Source organism: Callithrix jacchus, chromosome 13 (assembly GCF_049354715.1).
Source record: "Callithrix jacchus isolate 240 chromosome 13, calJac240_pri, whole genome shotgun sequence".
In the NCBI taxonomy this organism is placed as follows: Eukaryota; Metazoa; Chordata; class Mammalia; order Primates; family Cebidae; genus Callithrix; species Callithrix jacchus.
The window spans coordinates 79479016-79494187 of NC_133514.1; the positions used below are offsets into that span (position 1 = coordinate 79479016).

At 43.7% G+C, this 15172-nt stretch overlaps 1 protein-coding gene across 48 annotated transcripts in view; it reads left to right on the forward strand.

Moving 5' to 3' along the window:
- The window catches only part of FHOD3 (formin homology 2 domain containing 3), a 508721-nt gene that overhangs the window by 67043 nt on the left and 426506 nt on the right, over positions 1–15172 (forward strand). For all 48 annotated transcript variants that reach the window (XM_054243584.2, XM_035269718.3, XM_054243586.2 and 45 more), the window contains exon 3: positions 3908–3972. In XM_054243584.2, the coding sequence (XP_054099559.2) occupies positions 3908–3972 (65 nt within the window). The remainder of the gene's footprint in view (positions 1–3907; positions 3973–15172) is intronic.

The window sequence follows — 15172 nt, forward strand, 5'->3', positions numbered from 1 at the left end:
CTGTATAAAGTACTTAGAACAACTTCTGGCACATGATAGGCATTCCATAAATGTTAACAACTATTATTATTTCTGAACCCAAACTGACATAGTGTCCCATGGTGGGAAAGGGAGTGTACCTATGATTCTTTAATTTTCCCTTGAAAATTTTAGCATGAAAAAGAAAAGGGTGTATTTGCTAGAAAGGCAGGGATAAAATGATTATCTTTAAACAGATATGATTATTTCTTAAAATAAGCCAAAGGACTTAGTAAAAAGATTTTTAGAATCAGTGGTAGCAGGGAAATGACCATATGTAAAAGAAATACATAAAATTCAATCTTTCTCCAATATGTCAGTTTTAACTAATTAGAAAATATAGTGGTAGAGGGAAGCTACCAAATATAAAGGGACCTTATGGTGGATGTTTTTTGTTTTATTTAGACATATATACACACACACACACACATATGTATATCCACCATAAGGTCCCCTTGCATTTGGTAGTCTGGTATAATAGTTTTACATATATATATATATATATATATATATATGGAGAGAGAGAGAGAGAGAGAGAGAGAGCAAGCAATATGTGAAAATACAAGACCAAATAAGGTTTTTCCTAAGAAGTCAAGAAGAATTACATATATATGTATATATAATATATGTGTTTTATATATGTATATATAATATATGTATGTATGTAAAACTATTATACTGGACTCTCCATAATCCTTGAACTCTTAGGATGAGTATTATGTGGTCCTGTTGTATTATTTTTACATATTGCATAATTTGATTTCCCAGGATTTTCTTAGATGTTTGCATCTTAGATTTTCAGTGTATCTTTTTGGTTAGGTTTCAGCAGTAAGGTTATACCAGTCCCCTAAAAACTAGGGACTCACATGGACACAGGGAAGGGAGTACTACACACTGGGGTCTATTGGGGGGAATAGGGGAGGGACAGCGGGTAGGGGGAGCTGGGGAGAAATGCCAAATGTGGGTGAAGGGGAGGAAGGCAGCAAAACACACTGCCACGTGTGTACCTATGCAACTATCTTGCATGTTCTGCACATGTACCCCAAAACCTAAAATGCAATAATAAAAAAACAAACAAAAAAAAACCTAGGGACTCTTTTTATCCTTTATAATCCTTAGAGAAGGTTATACAGTGAGGCAATTGTGCAGCAAAAGGCAGGATGGTGCAGGCAACCGTGGAGTCAGATTCTGTGCTTTCAGTCCTTCATCTGTTTCCACCAGCCATGTATGCAAATTGCATTATTTCTACAAGCTTTGTTTTCCTCATCTGCGAAATGGACACAGAAGTAGTACCTACATCAGAGGCGGGTGGAAGCAGGCGTGGGGAAGGGTGAAAGGTCACAGATACCCTGCTGTGGACCTGGCTGAATCTGGCCACACTCTTCACCCACTTGCCTCTTCCTTAGCCAGTTTCCTCCTTTTCTCTGAACTTGGGATCTGGGGCCTCCCCCCAACCCCCGGCTCAGGCTGCTTCCACCATCCTCGGCTCCCAGTTCCATGCAGGTTTCTTCATTTGCAGGGTTTTGTGTAGACCAGCAGAAAAGGTAGGAAGTAGAATATTGAAGTGGAGGAATTGTAAGTGATTAAACTTCTAAAAAATAGGCCTTATTTCCTTCTATGCTCTCTTAAATTCCATTAGGGTTTAGCTTAGCAAACCAGTTGCCTGGTTTCTCAGCATCCAGAAGAGATGACCTTTCCAGGATGGTGGGCTTCCTGTGTCTTGGCAGTCATAGTTTTCATTGAGGGGCCTGGAATCCCAGAGTGACCACCCTACATGCTCACCCTGGGTCTAGAGAATTCTGTAGGGAAACAAACTTTTCAAAGCGCAACTTTGCAGTTGTTTGAAGATATAAGAAGGGGCTACCAATGAGCCCTCTCTGAAATTCTCCAGAACTTGGGGCATTCTGAAATGTCTTCCCTGGCCAGCTCGTGCTTTTTCTCTCTCTGGGTGTCTACAGCATGTCCTATGTCTACTATTTATTTGACATTTACCATTGACTTATAACTGCTGGTAATGTGAATTACAGAAGATCCTTGAGATTGGAAGACAAGGATTTACTGTTTCTAATAGTTAGAGCCTGGCTCCCGGCAGGAGTTCACTGATTTTCTGCTCCCAGCTGCTGTCCCCGTACCCCAGAACACCTTTCTTGGCAAGTCAAACAAAAAGCTGTCTATAATTCAATCTGGTACATTTAAAACTTTCTTCTGGTCTGGTGGGAAGAGTTGAAGGAGTATTCATGTGAGGATTTCTGAGACTGAGAACTTTTTGCAAAAAATAAGGTTTTGCAGAAATCTGTGTTTATAGGAATCTTGAAGTTGCCTTCTGTAGGCATTGTGTATTGGCTGCAAGCTTCTTGAGACTAATAACTTGCATATAAAAATGTAAAACAAAGGAAAATGGAGGGGTCATTGAATTTTGAGGGGACTCTGAAAGCAGCTGCCCAGCTGGAGGTTTTTGTATGCTTTGCAATTATGCAGCTGGGTTTTCTTTTTTCTTTTAATGGACCTATATTAGTCTGTTCTCATGCTGCTAATAAAGACATAAAGAAAAAGAGGTTTAATGGACTCACAGTTCCTCATAGCTGGGGAGGTCTCACAATTATGACAGGAGGTGAAGGAAGAGCAAAGGCACTTCTTACATGGTGGCAGGCAAGAGAGTGTGTGCAGGGGAACTGGCCTTCATCAAACCATCAGCTCTCATGAGACTTATTCAGTATCATGAGAATGCCCCCCCGATTCAATTACCTTCTGTGACTCATGGGGATTATGAGAACTGCAATTCAAGATGATGTTTGGGTGGAGATACAACCAACACATATCAGAATCAACAAAACATTGTTCAAACCATACTTCTGTCTCTTACCTGGTCATAAGAATAAAAAATGTAATCGATGTAGTCATTACTGTGAATTCATAATCACAGCATTAGTATTGCACCTTGGTGAGATCTGTGTTCCATTCTGTCCAACACAAGCGCACATCGGGAGGCAGGAAAGCACTGCCAGATTGTGTTATACAATAAGCCCTGGTGGGGAGAGGTAAGGCTGGACAGGGAATCCTGCTCCTGAGAGCCCTGCCATGCTACCTGCTGCCATGCCCTTGGCTGGCTCTGCTTTTCCTTTGTCCATTGCCTTCCCCTTTTCTCTAAACCTCAAATCCTTTGTTCCTGTCAGGAAGCCAAGACTCATGTTTTCTCCCCTTTATCTCCTTCTAACAGCTGCTCTGTGGCATTCCTCTCTGCATAAAGCAGGCTGGGCTCTAGTGTGAGTAGAAATGGGGAGGTCTGCCCTTTTTCTTCCTCATGAGAAATGCAGTGAGAAGGAAGTGGAGGTGAGACGGAGTGTGGTGTAAATATGCATTTCTGATCATAAGTAGTCTGAAAGCCTTCTTTTGTAGATTCCCATTTTCCCATGAGTATAAGAGAAAAGCTAACACAGGCTTGAATTGATACACAGTAAAGCAGTTCTGATGACCCTATCATGTGTTCCCTTTTCCTATATCTGCCCCTCCCAAAAAAGGTAAAAATAGCCATGAGAATGATCAAGCAGATTTGTGTTGTTACATTCCAGAAATTTCACTTCATGGACACAGATTTTAAAATTTTCCCAACATGGTCAAGCACGGCTATGTGCAGACTCTGGATGGAATGAGTCGATGGAGCTTGGCAGTGAGATGCATGTGCCAATCCAACAAAGTCAGACTTCTTTATTATTTTATTTTTGTGAAAGGCCTGTGATGTCAACATTACTTCAGTCATGTTCAGTGTGGGTCCCTGCTTCTGTGGATCTCCTCTCAGGTGGGTGTGTCAGAACCTTCACGTGGATTGACAGCATGTGAGATGTCTCTGCTGACTCCTCTGATGCCCCTGTTTTGTCTCCTATCTCATTAGGCGGGGCAAGAAGCACAGCATCATCCTAAGGACGCAGCTGTCAGTGAGGGTCCATGCCTGCATCGGTGAGTGACACCTGCCCTCAGGGACTAAACACATGATGAAAAACGCGACTTACAGGAATAAAATAAAGATTCACTGTTATGCTGTTTGGGGTAGCCCCTATCATGGGTTCTTATGGTTTTGGTGAAACAATTTTCAGCAATGATTTTTGAAGGTCTGTTTCATTTCAGCTTCCTCTGCTGTTTCGTTAGTGACTGGAGCGTGAGGGAAGACAGCTTGCTGGTGAGGTTCCTTTTGGCAGTGCTGGGGGAGATGAACCCCCAGCTTGCTGGGACTGTGCCAGTGTGAGCCTCTGGTGCATTGACCTGATCTTCATGTGCCTCCTGGTGGCTCTGTGAGGCATGCCTGTGAGAAGGTGGAGTCTGGGGTTCTAGACAGTTATCAGGTGACTAAAAGGGAAATCTCAGGTCAGCACAGGGTGAGGGCACATGCTGATATAGGGCAAGATGCTCTTAAGCAAACAGACGCATCTGTGTTTCAGAATGGCTTGCTGTGGGAGGCCTAGTTTCTTCCTTGTCTGGGCCAAGTTGAGGCAAGAATATGTCATAAAAAGGAAAGAAGAAGGAACTAAATTTATTTCATGTCTAGAAGTTTTTTGTATCTTAGTAATTTTGCTTTTGTTTAATATATGGTGTAGTCTTCATTTAATCTTCTAATCAAAAGAGCATAGATCATCCTGTCGAATCCTAGTCTGCACCTGAAAGGTATTCATGGGTGGAGTGAGGGAAACTATTTCTGGTCCCTCCTTCACCCAGGGATGGGGAGGGGGAGTAGCTGGGCATGAAGGGACATCCACATGATTTCACTTCATTTGGTGTGGAGGGAGGTGAGGTTGCAAGTGTCTTGAGTAATAACCTGTGCAGCCAGAGAATAATTGTGCAGGTGACTCAAACTTCAGGGACTGAAAGGTCAGAGTGTCAGGAGGATTGGAAATCTTCTTGGAAACAAAGTAAGATCTGCAGGACCTCCAGCCAACATTGACCATTCTGCTTCTCAACTGCTTGTAGTGCTGAGTAACTATACAATGTGTATAGGCACTTATATTTCATCAGTGGCTTTTTTATTACCAGCTTCATATTTTCCCGGTGATTTCATATGCAGAAATTATATCTACCTAAAGGAAAGGTCTGTGACACGACTTTGGATAAACTTCCCCCTTACCCTCATCCCAGATCTAGAACAAATCCAGGTATATAACATGTACTGAACATGTTGAAGTTAAATATTGAAACACAGCTGATAACCACTAGAGGTTTGGGACATGAAGATGCATTGGCTTTTCCTAGGAATAGTAAGGTGGTGGAAAGCAGACTTACATGAAAATGAGCTCGGTCAAAATCCAAATGAGCAAACTCCTTTTGAGGAAACTCATTCCTTTGCAGTATTTCAGGTACTCAAATATTTCAGGTACAGGATTTTTAAAAAAACACCTTCTGTGTTATTGACTTGACTTCTATATCCTATAGTCCCATGTGATAGATGTAAGATGTGTGCCATCTTATCCTGTGGCATACTGAGCACTGACAGCCCCTCAAGCCCGCACTCAACTAGGACACACATGCTCCCTGCTCTGGGGGTTGACCTGGGGGCTCATGGAGTCAGTGTGCTCACTCAGAAACCTCCTTGTGCCAATTGCACTGGTTATTAGAATTATGTAATTTAATGAAATAGTACCAAATATTTCATAACCTAGTTAAATACGACTACATAAAGGTCACTGCTTCCTTGAAAGTTCACTGAATATTTTGGAAAAGACTCAAAATTTGTCACTACAAAAGCATTTCTGTCAATGTAAATAGGTTATGATAACTATAAAAGGTGGGAATATTATAAAAATAGAAGAGGATTCTGCTCTTCATAAGCATCTTTAGTTCTGCTGAACTTTAAAGAAACTGAGACTGGAAATCAGACCATGTTACTGGAGTGATTTGTAAAAGGTCTAGGTGGAATTTCAATGAGTAGATCCTTATTCAGAGAACCATTTGTGCCTCCTGAATGGTAGACCGGCATGTTTTGCCATAATAGCATCGAGTTCAAAATGTTTTAAGGTCTTGTTTATGTTTATGTGTTTTCAAAAGGATTTTCTGCTTTAATCAGCTTTACCATTAATTGCCTCAGGACTGATTATGTCAGATGAGAGGATTTGGCTGTATAAACTAACAGCAGCACCCCAAAAAGGAAAAGCTTTTCCTTTGAATTAAAAGGCCTTTTTTTTCTTATTCCATTTCCCACTATTAGCAAGATCTGGAGTAGATTTATCATAATAGCACTAAGTGTGATCCTTTGGTTATGTGTAGAGAATGGGATGTGTGCATAATATTTATGAAGTATCTTCCCCTATGTGACATCTTCCTTCCCTCTCTGAATGGCAGTGTTAGATGAGATTTCTTAGGGATAAAGAAAACAATATATGGAACAATTTTGAGTCAAAACAACGATGGGAAATATGACAAGGAGAAAATAAGCCTTTTCACGTTGGTTGTTTTAGTCCTTGTTTCTTCTCAAGGTTGTTCACTCTTTACCATATAACAAATAGGTGAAATATTAACACTGCAGGCATGGGGCACAGTGGCTGCCGTCTCAGCCAAGCACCACATGCAGCTCCCCTGAAGACTTTCCTTCCACCCATGATTGAACTGGGAGGATCCAGGACCAGCTTTTGTCTCCTGGGTCTGAAATGTTATCAAGGAAATGTCTCAAAAATAATGCTTTCTTCACCCTACATTCTCTTCTCCTTCATTCCTGTTTTTATTAAGTTTAGGAATGTTTAGAATCCAGGACTGCATGTTAATCATTTGGAGGTGACATGCCTTTGGAATTCTCCAGTGTTCACTTTGGAACCCGGCACCCATTGGGAGGAGAGTGTGGTGAGCCTTTATAGTTAGCAGCCGGGCAACTCTCATGAAAATTGAAGGCCACAGGGGCTCTGCTTTGATGGTTACAGCTAGCAGCTGAAACAGGTCTTTTCTGATAGTGCAGTGGTTCTGAAGCATTTGGCAGGAGGTTGGAATGAGATTTTGGTATAGAGAGGCCTCAAGCTTTCGTACCTCAGTGCTCATCTCCATGTGATTTTTATTTGTTCTTGCATTTTTGGTATGATCAATTGATATTTCAGCCAATGCTGCAGCACTTGCCTTTTTAATCTAGCTTCGATCTTTCAAAGAAATGAACATTTTGATGGTCATATAGTGGGCATACACTTACAGATATGAATTAAAAAATGTATGATAGACATGAGAAGTCTGCATTTTATGAGGTTAGCTAGAGAAACTAAATTTTTTTGGTTCCTGAAAAGTGATCCTATTTCCAGACCCCAGAAAACTGTTCAGTGGGCCAACTGGCTCTGATAACTAAATCTCATCCTGAAGAGAAAGGAACTAAAGAATTGTGGGGTAAGGAATGGAATCTAGGATTTAAAAAAAAAAAAAAAGGTTTGAAATCATTAGGCTCCTAAAGTTAATATGTGAGTGTTTTTTACAGATTGGCTTTAAAGTCATTTTGTTTGGCAAAAAACCTCTGGGCTTCAATTTTCTGAAGCAGATCCTATGTTCCTATTAAGAAAGTAAAACCGTGGTGATTGATTCTCTGGGTTCCAGGAGGCCTGTACTTTCTAGTGTCCAACATTGAGTTAAACAAAAGTGTAAAATTTGGGTGAAGATTCAAAAATGTCATTTATTCTTTCAACTGTGAAAGAACCCTGGCACAAAGGGTCTTCAGAGGCCTTTGAGAATCCTATGAGATGATGAGTTCTTCCTGTGAGGGACAGATGAGTCGGGCAGAGGCTGCCAAGGGGGCTAAAGCAACTGACCTCCACATGAGATGCATCTAATTATTCAGATGGTCAAGTCACAGGGACAAAGGCCACTTTTAAAGGCAAGAAAATGATAGGAGAGAAGGTCATTTTATCCATTAATGCCAGTTTCCAGCAGCAGCAACATCAATAGAACAAAACATCAATGTATAATTTGGAAAGCATTTTTCTCTTGCAGGCCCTATCATGTAGCCATGTGCTTTGCATTATATTGTTAGAGCAAAGAGATGAATTATAAACAGTGGAGCATTTCCTCAGGAAGAACCTTCTAGGGCAAGTGTAACGAACGGGATTCATCTCATAGCCAGCTGATTTAGGAGTGTTGGCTCCCTGGGACTCTGTTGAGCAAGGTCCTGAGGCTGTGTGTGCAGTCTGAATGGGGAAGGATCCTGCATTGGTACCTGCTTCCACTGATGGTGATAGAGGTGGTATACATATGTGTGGCATTAGGTGGCAGCTCAGGTGAGGTGCAGGTTTTGTCCAGTGCTTGAGCCTCCTATAGCTACAGTTTAGGGGTTCCTGGGCTTCTATATTTGAAAGATGGGGAATGGAGCTGTAATTCATGGCCTCCAACCCCTGCCCCCTCTCCTTTCTTCCCAGTCCCTTTCTAGGTTCTGCCTTTCTTCTTCAGCCTGTGAATCTGAGCATGGCTCCTCTCCTACCTCACTGAGTCTTCTGACCAGGCTGGGCACTACTTTCTCCCCACCTCTGGGCATCTTTCCCTCTAATCAATTTGAGCTTGTTTCTGGTGGCTGAGCCCTCCTGGCCTGCAGGCAGGCCCCCCTCTAGCTTCCTATTCTGACATTTCACTTGACCCTGGGGTGGCCTTTGGAAAATTAGCTAGACTCCCCTGTGGTTCTTGCTGCTTCTTGGCTCTGTGTCAGTTTGGAATTTCCATAAAAACTAGATGTTTCCTATGGGAAATTGCAAATGGCCTTTTTGACACTCTTGGCTGGACAGCACCCAAGTGCTGTATCCGTGCTAGTTAATAAAGATGAGGTGCATGGAGTCCTGCATGCTGAGAGAGACAAGGCCTGAATGGTGATGTGTGTGTGCTTGGGCACCTGGCACCTCTGGATGCTTGCTGTAGGATCCACGAGATGCAGCTGGTCCTCTTGTGATCTACTCTGTGGCAGGCCTCCACATGTCCACGGTATGCTGCAGAAAGGAAGTAAAGCTGGCTGTTTCCTGAGTGGGAGACACCCCTACCCTCTCTCCCCCAGTCATTTTTCCCCTCTTAGCCCACCTGCCCTGCCTTCACTGACTCCAGGCCCTGGACCTGGACTTCTGGCTGGCTCTGTCCTGCATTCCACAAGAGGCTGCTTCTGCTTCTCTTCCACCTCTACCATGCAGCTTTGATTTGGAGCTGCAGGTGGTCCACCCTCCTTGCCCTGTGTCTGGACATCATGATGGCCAAGCTCACAGTGTCCTGGCTGTGCTCATCCCTGGTGGCATCAGGTGCATTGGGTCATCATATTTCCTATTTTCTGCTCTTTGATGCTAAGACCCTCTGATTTTCCAGAAACCCTGGAAACCATCTTTCATTCTTCCAGAGAGGTTAATCTTCCTGCAAAGTCTCCTGAGTGGCCAATTGCAGCCTCAGCAGGAGATGGGTTTGACACTGAGTCTCCCCTTGCAGAAGGAGACTCCCAGTGCTTGGTCCTTTAAAAGAAATTAAAAACCTCCTCTCTTTTACACCCCAAGTCTTCAAGCTGTTTCTGCCTGTGGTTCTGTTTTCTAGGTAAAAACAAGCTCTGTGGGTTAATCAAATAAGTACCTCCCATCATCTGTTTCCCATTAATCTGTCACAGTTCCCAGGAGGCAGACCCCATGGAGTGTGTATGTGTCTAGAAGGCCCTAAGGTCTGGGCTGAGGGAGATTTCTTAGGCAGGTCAGCCTGTCAGCCTCTGCACTCTGTGTGAGTAGCTGCCTCCAAGGGGCCTTCCATCAGACTGGAATTGACAGGTGTGTCCAATCCCTGTCTCTCCCCCTTGCCCCCCCTTACCCCCCCACCCACCACTGCAGAAAAAAAAAAGGATGAGAGAAGAGATATGGGAAGGATATAAAACATGCTGTCAGGTAGTCATTTTTTTTCTTATTTTTTTTGAGACAAAGTTTCACTCTCATGGCCTATGATGGAGTGCAATGGCATGATTTTGGCTCACTGCAACCTCTGTCTTCCGGGTTCCAGAGATTCTCCTGCTTCAGCCTCCCAAGTAGCTGGAACTATAGTTGTGCACCACCATGGCTGGCTAATTTTTTGTACTTCTAGTAGAGACGAGGTTTTACCATGTTGGTCAGGCTGATCTCGAACTCCTGACCTCAGGTGATCTGCCCATCTCGGCCTCCAAAAGTGCTGGGATTACAGGCATGAGCCACTGTGCCCACCCAAGTATAGTCTTTAAATGCTGGGAACCATTCAGTTCTGTCACATGTCTTTCCATACACATGTTATATTCATGTGATATATAGGTCGGGATTGATTTCTCACCAAGATGGAAAGAGCAACTAAAGAATGAATTTAAAGAGTGACTTTGCCATCTATAGACATGCAAACAGAAATACAGGGGATGAATAAAGAGGAGACACACACTTGAGAGAGGGAGATAGCATGGAACCTTCCAGATAGGGCTGGAAGCTCAGGTCAGCTCTGGGAATCATGAGGCACCAAGAGAAGGAAAATGGACAGGAACAATGTGAATTGAATCACAGGAAAGAAAGTATATATCTCAGGGTATCTTATGACAGCTTCATTTCATATTTGTATTTGGCCTTCCCCCAATTTTACTTAAATTATGAATTGCTTCTTTAGGACTCCGTTACCTTTCATCTCTAAGGATCTTGAGGTGTTGGATAATGGAATTGGAGTGTTGCCTTAGAGCCATTAGCAGTGTGTTTATTCTACACTGTCCATGTAATTGTTTATATTCTGGTTGGTCACTTACCAAGGAATATGAAACTCTGGCAAACAAAACTGATAGTGGAAAATGAAGTCCCATTAATACAGACGCCTGTAGCAGGTGTTACCTGACAAATTTAAATCACATGCTGGCAGTTAGACTCCGAAGTTCCTATCCAGCCAAACGTCAGTTATATCCAGAAAACAACTTCTGATAGGGAAACCACCCTGGTTTTGGGTGGTTTTGACTAGAGTGTCTGTATAAATACCTTCCTCTCACTGGTCTGGTCTGCTTCTGGGGAGTGATGTGAGCTCTAGTGACTGGCTCTGAGTGCTTATGGCTGTCCCCATGAAGATACAACTTTATTTTTGGCACTGGACAATCAAATTTTATTTCAGGAAACAAAATGCTTTGTCTTATTTCTAGAAATTTTGATTTTCAGAGGGTGTGGGAGTTGAAAAGTAGGATGGATGGTTCAAAATGTGTTGCTGAAGAAGGTTCTTTAAGGAGTGGGTGCATGTCAGTGTATTTTTCACATCTCAACATTTCTGTTGTGTTAGAAGTACCTGACAGGAAGTATTTTAACTTGGGGAAAAAAACAGAAAGCATTCATAGTTTGGTAAATCTGCTACCAGTTCAAGCTTTACTTTAAAGGAGGAAAGAAAGGCATTGGAGAATTGTTACAAGTGCTGTCATCTCAAGCCCATATACTGGAGTAATAGCAACAGAATAACTAAGAAGAAAAAGTTAAAAGGTTCTGTTCATTATTTAGCATAATTGAAAAAAGGAAACAGATTCTATTAATTGTTCCCAGAAGTAACATGACTTATCTGTAATCCCAGTAACTGGTTTGTGTTTGTGGGTGTGTGGGCAGGAAGAGTCACCAGCTTACAAGGTTGTAGAGAAATTGTTGGGGCAAAGGATAGAGCCGGGTTTCCAGTCAATACTTCAGTCCTCCATCCATCTATCCATCCATCCATCCATCCATCCATCCATCCATCCATCCATTCCCCTCCCTCCCTCCGTCCCTCCCTCCCTCCTTCTCTCCCTCCAATTTTTCCAACCTCCCCTCCCCTCCCCTTCCCACCCCCTTCTCCCCTCCTCTCCCCTTTCCCTCCCCTCCCCTCCCCTTCCCTTCCCATTTTCTCCCTACCTCCTTCCTTCCTTCCTTTTTCCTTCTCTCTTTTTCTTTCTTTTTAAGACAAGACTCAAGAGTCAATGATCACTTTAATAACACTTTTAAATTTAGACAATGTATTTATAAGTACTTCAAAAGTTGAAAAATGCTACAAAGATTATTAGTTTGAGAGAAACTCTATGAGAAACCTAAAGAAGAAATCCTGTCTACTTCAGCCATTTAAAAAAAAGTCCTGTGAGCCCTGTTCACTGGCTGACACATTTGCACCTTGGTTCTTTCCCACCCAGAGGTTCAGGAGCCCTCACCACCCATCCTGAGCCACGGTGGGGGCTGAGAAAGGGGTCTACCAGTGGTGAGGCATTTATTCATGGCCACAGGGCTGGGACGCTATGGGACTAGGGCTGGAGTCTCGATTCCCTGCCCAGGTTCTTTGCACTGGCCTGGTGCTCCTCTCTTTAGGCCATTGAAACCATCTCCAGCCCTTCTCTACAGATATGATTGCTGAGACCAATGCAGCCCTTCTGGTTTGAGATGTCTGAAAGGGCCGCCAAAACATCTAAATAGATGTCTTTTGAAACATTTCTCTAAGTGAAGTTTCAGCAGGCTTCAAAGGATGGTGTTTTGGCTGAGTTCCAGTGTGGTTTACAGATTGCTTTAGAAGAAAGTAAATCAGCTGAGAAAAATGGACTTCACCCTTAAAGAGCTGACTGTGTTTAGGAATGCAGCTAAAATTCCTTCTGAGCCAGGCTGCAGATGCCTGGGAGATGGAGCTGGGGCTTTCACATCCCTTCCAGGCTTCCACTCTGATCGGCTGGATTCCTGGTCTCTTGTTCTGGCTTCACATTGGGAAGTCCCTAGAAATGGGGTCTCTCACTACACTCTGTCGCTGCTGGCTATTGGAGCTGCCCAAGAGGAGGATGAAGATGCCAGGCAGAGGCTGCAAGTCCTCCCTGTTCTGGGTTTGGTGGCTTGATCCTGATCTGAGCTCTATGAGGTCTGGATTCTGTGTGGGTGGCAGCTTGCTCTTGAGCATGTGAAGGTATGAGTCCTCTGCATTCTGGGTTTGGTGCCTTGGTCCTGGTCTGAGCTCTATGAGGTCTGGATTCTCTGCATTGTGGCAGCTTGCTCTTGAGCATGTGAAGGTACGAGTCCTCCCCATTCTGGGTTTGGTGCCTTGGTCCTGGCCTGAGCTCTGTGAGGTCTGGATTCTCTGTGTTGTGGCAGCTTGCTCTTGAGTACATGAAGGTGTGGATCCTGTTATGCCAGATGCAGCATATTGTCTCACCCTCAGAAGGAGGTCCCAAATTATTTGTTGGTTAAATAAAGAAGCTAAAAGGGTCATGGTACTGACAATATTTCTTAGGTTTGATTTGTTTACTTCAGAAATGAATTCCTTTGATATGTTCTCAGGAAAAGAATAAAAGGCAGTAAGTGTTAAGTACCATATGCTAACAGATGATGCCACGGGAGCACCTCAAAGGGGTAGGAAGGATGTGAGAGTAAATAGAGAGGTAAAAAGCTGTGAAAGTGAGTAGACTGTTGTTTTGAGGAGTGTGTCAGGTGAGCCTGGAATTGCACCGTCTGTGAGTGTTCGTGGCTTGTGCACATGCCAGGCCGGGCTCCGTGGTGCCGGCTGTTGCAGTGGGGCCCAGGTCTCTGGGAGGTTGAAGGTAAGATGGTGGTGGTTTAGCGTAGCAGCCTGATGCAAAACTGCTCCATGGAACAGCTTCTGTGGCCTTTCCGTTGCAGTGTGTGCTTCGGGGAATGTGGTGGGATGCTGTCATCCTCATATGTAATGAGTTGGTGGCAGACTTTGATGAGCGAATGAAGAAGAGCAGGGTGCTTCATTAGGGATGGGCTGTAGCTCTTCCTGTGACTGCCCACTGCCGCGCTTCTGTTCCCGGAACCAAGCTGGGTCTGGCTGCATTCTTTCAAGGCCCAGTGACAAGAAGCAGACAAAATAGGAAAGAAGGTAATTTATTGCTGTAACCAGATATGGGGAGAAGGCTGGAGATAATTCCACCAGACCAACTCAAAGTATTACAATTTTCCTAGTGCTTATATTGGTGGGGTTATGTGCCTATGTGCAGTATAGCATTTGCCTAAGTCTTTTGGCAACTAATTTTGTTTCAACTAGAAGGTCAGAGGCAAAAATTTCTTGCTAAGTCTGATTCAAAGGGCCCCAGTACCCTCAAGGACTGTCTACTGTGGTACCAGAATGATTATTTCTATCTTATCTCCTTTACAGCTTGGTCCCAAGAGCTGCCTGAGATTTTCCAGTGAATCTATTCAAACAGCTGCCTCTATTACCCTAACTTGTTTCAGATTCTGTCAACCCAATATGGGTCCTGGCGCTAGGAATGTAAGACAGCCTCTATTATTTTGACTTGCTCCATGTTAGGGAGAGCCTATGCAAGCCTCCTACTGACCATATGTTTCATTTCTAGCTTTGATGTCTGGGCACCGATTTCCCCAGGTTTAAGTGTTTGCTCAACGTGAAGGCGATGCTGCGGTAATCTGTCTGCGTAACTGGAGTGCTCTGCAGGCCTGTCTGTGTGTGATGGTCAGGGAGAACTGGCCTGCCACACTTCTGCAGGGAGTGCCCTGTCTGATTATTCACAGGGTGGGTGACTTGGGCAGGCGGCTGTTTCCATGCTGTTACAGGATGGCATTGGACAGCCCTTCCAGCCCTACTGTGCCCTGTTCTTGGGCAGGCTTCCTCCTGGGTGGGTGACTTTTCCATCCTGGGATGTCACCTCGGAATGGATGGATGGAAGAGATGTGGGAATTTAGATCTGAGGATTCTGTCTGGAAGCAGAGTTGGTGCTGTCCCGAAACACAGTGCTCTCTTGCGGTGGACATCTGAGGCTGGGGGAGTTCTCGGGGTGCTGTGCTGTGTTTGAGTTATGTTCAGGCCTCACTGGCTACTGTTACTGAGCACATGCTATGAGAAAGGTGCTTAACAGAGCTGATTCCATTTATCTTCCTGACACAACATTGCCCTTACTTTACAGAGGGAGAACGTGAGATACAAAGAGGTTTGGGAGCTTGCCCAGGGACACAAGAGCTAAACTGCAGAGCTCAGATTCACATCCCCACCTGTCTAATTGGAAAATTTCTAAATGGAAAAGTTCTGTTTTATTACAATGGGCAATTTACTTTTTAAAATAGCATCTTTCTATAAAGGCAGAAAGGGAAATTTCTACTAAGCACTTAATGCTTATATTTCCTACGAGGCACTGAGCGAAGCACTTGACAGGTAGTTCTCCTTTAATCCAAACAGTAAGCTATGAATCTGAATTACTGTTCCCACTTAATAGAGGAGAAAGCTGAGGCACGTAGTGGTCTAATCA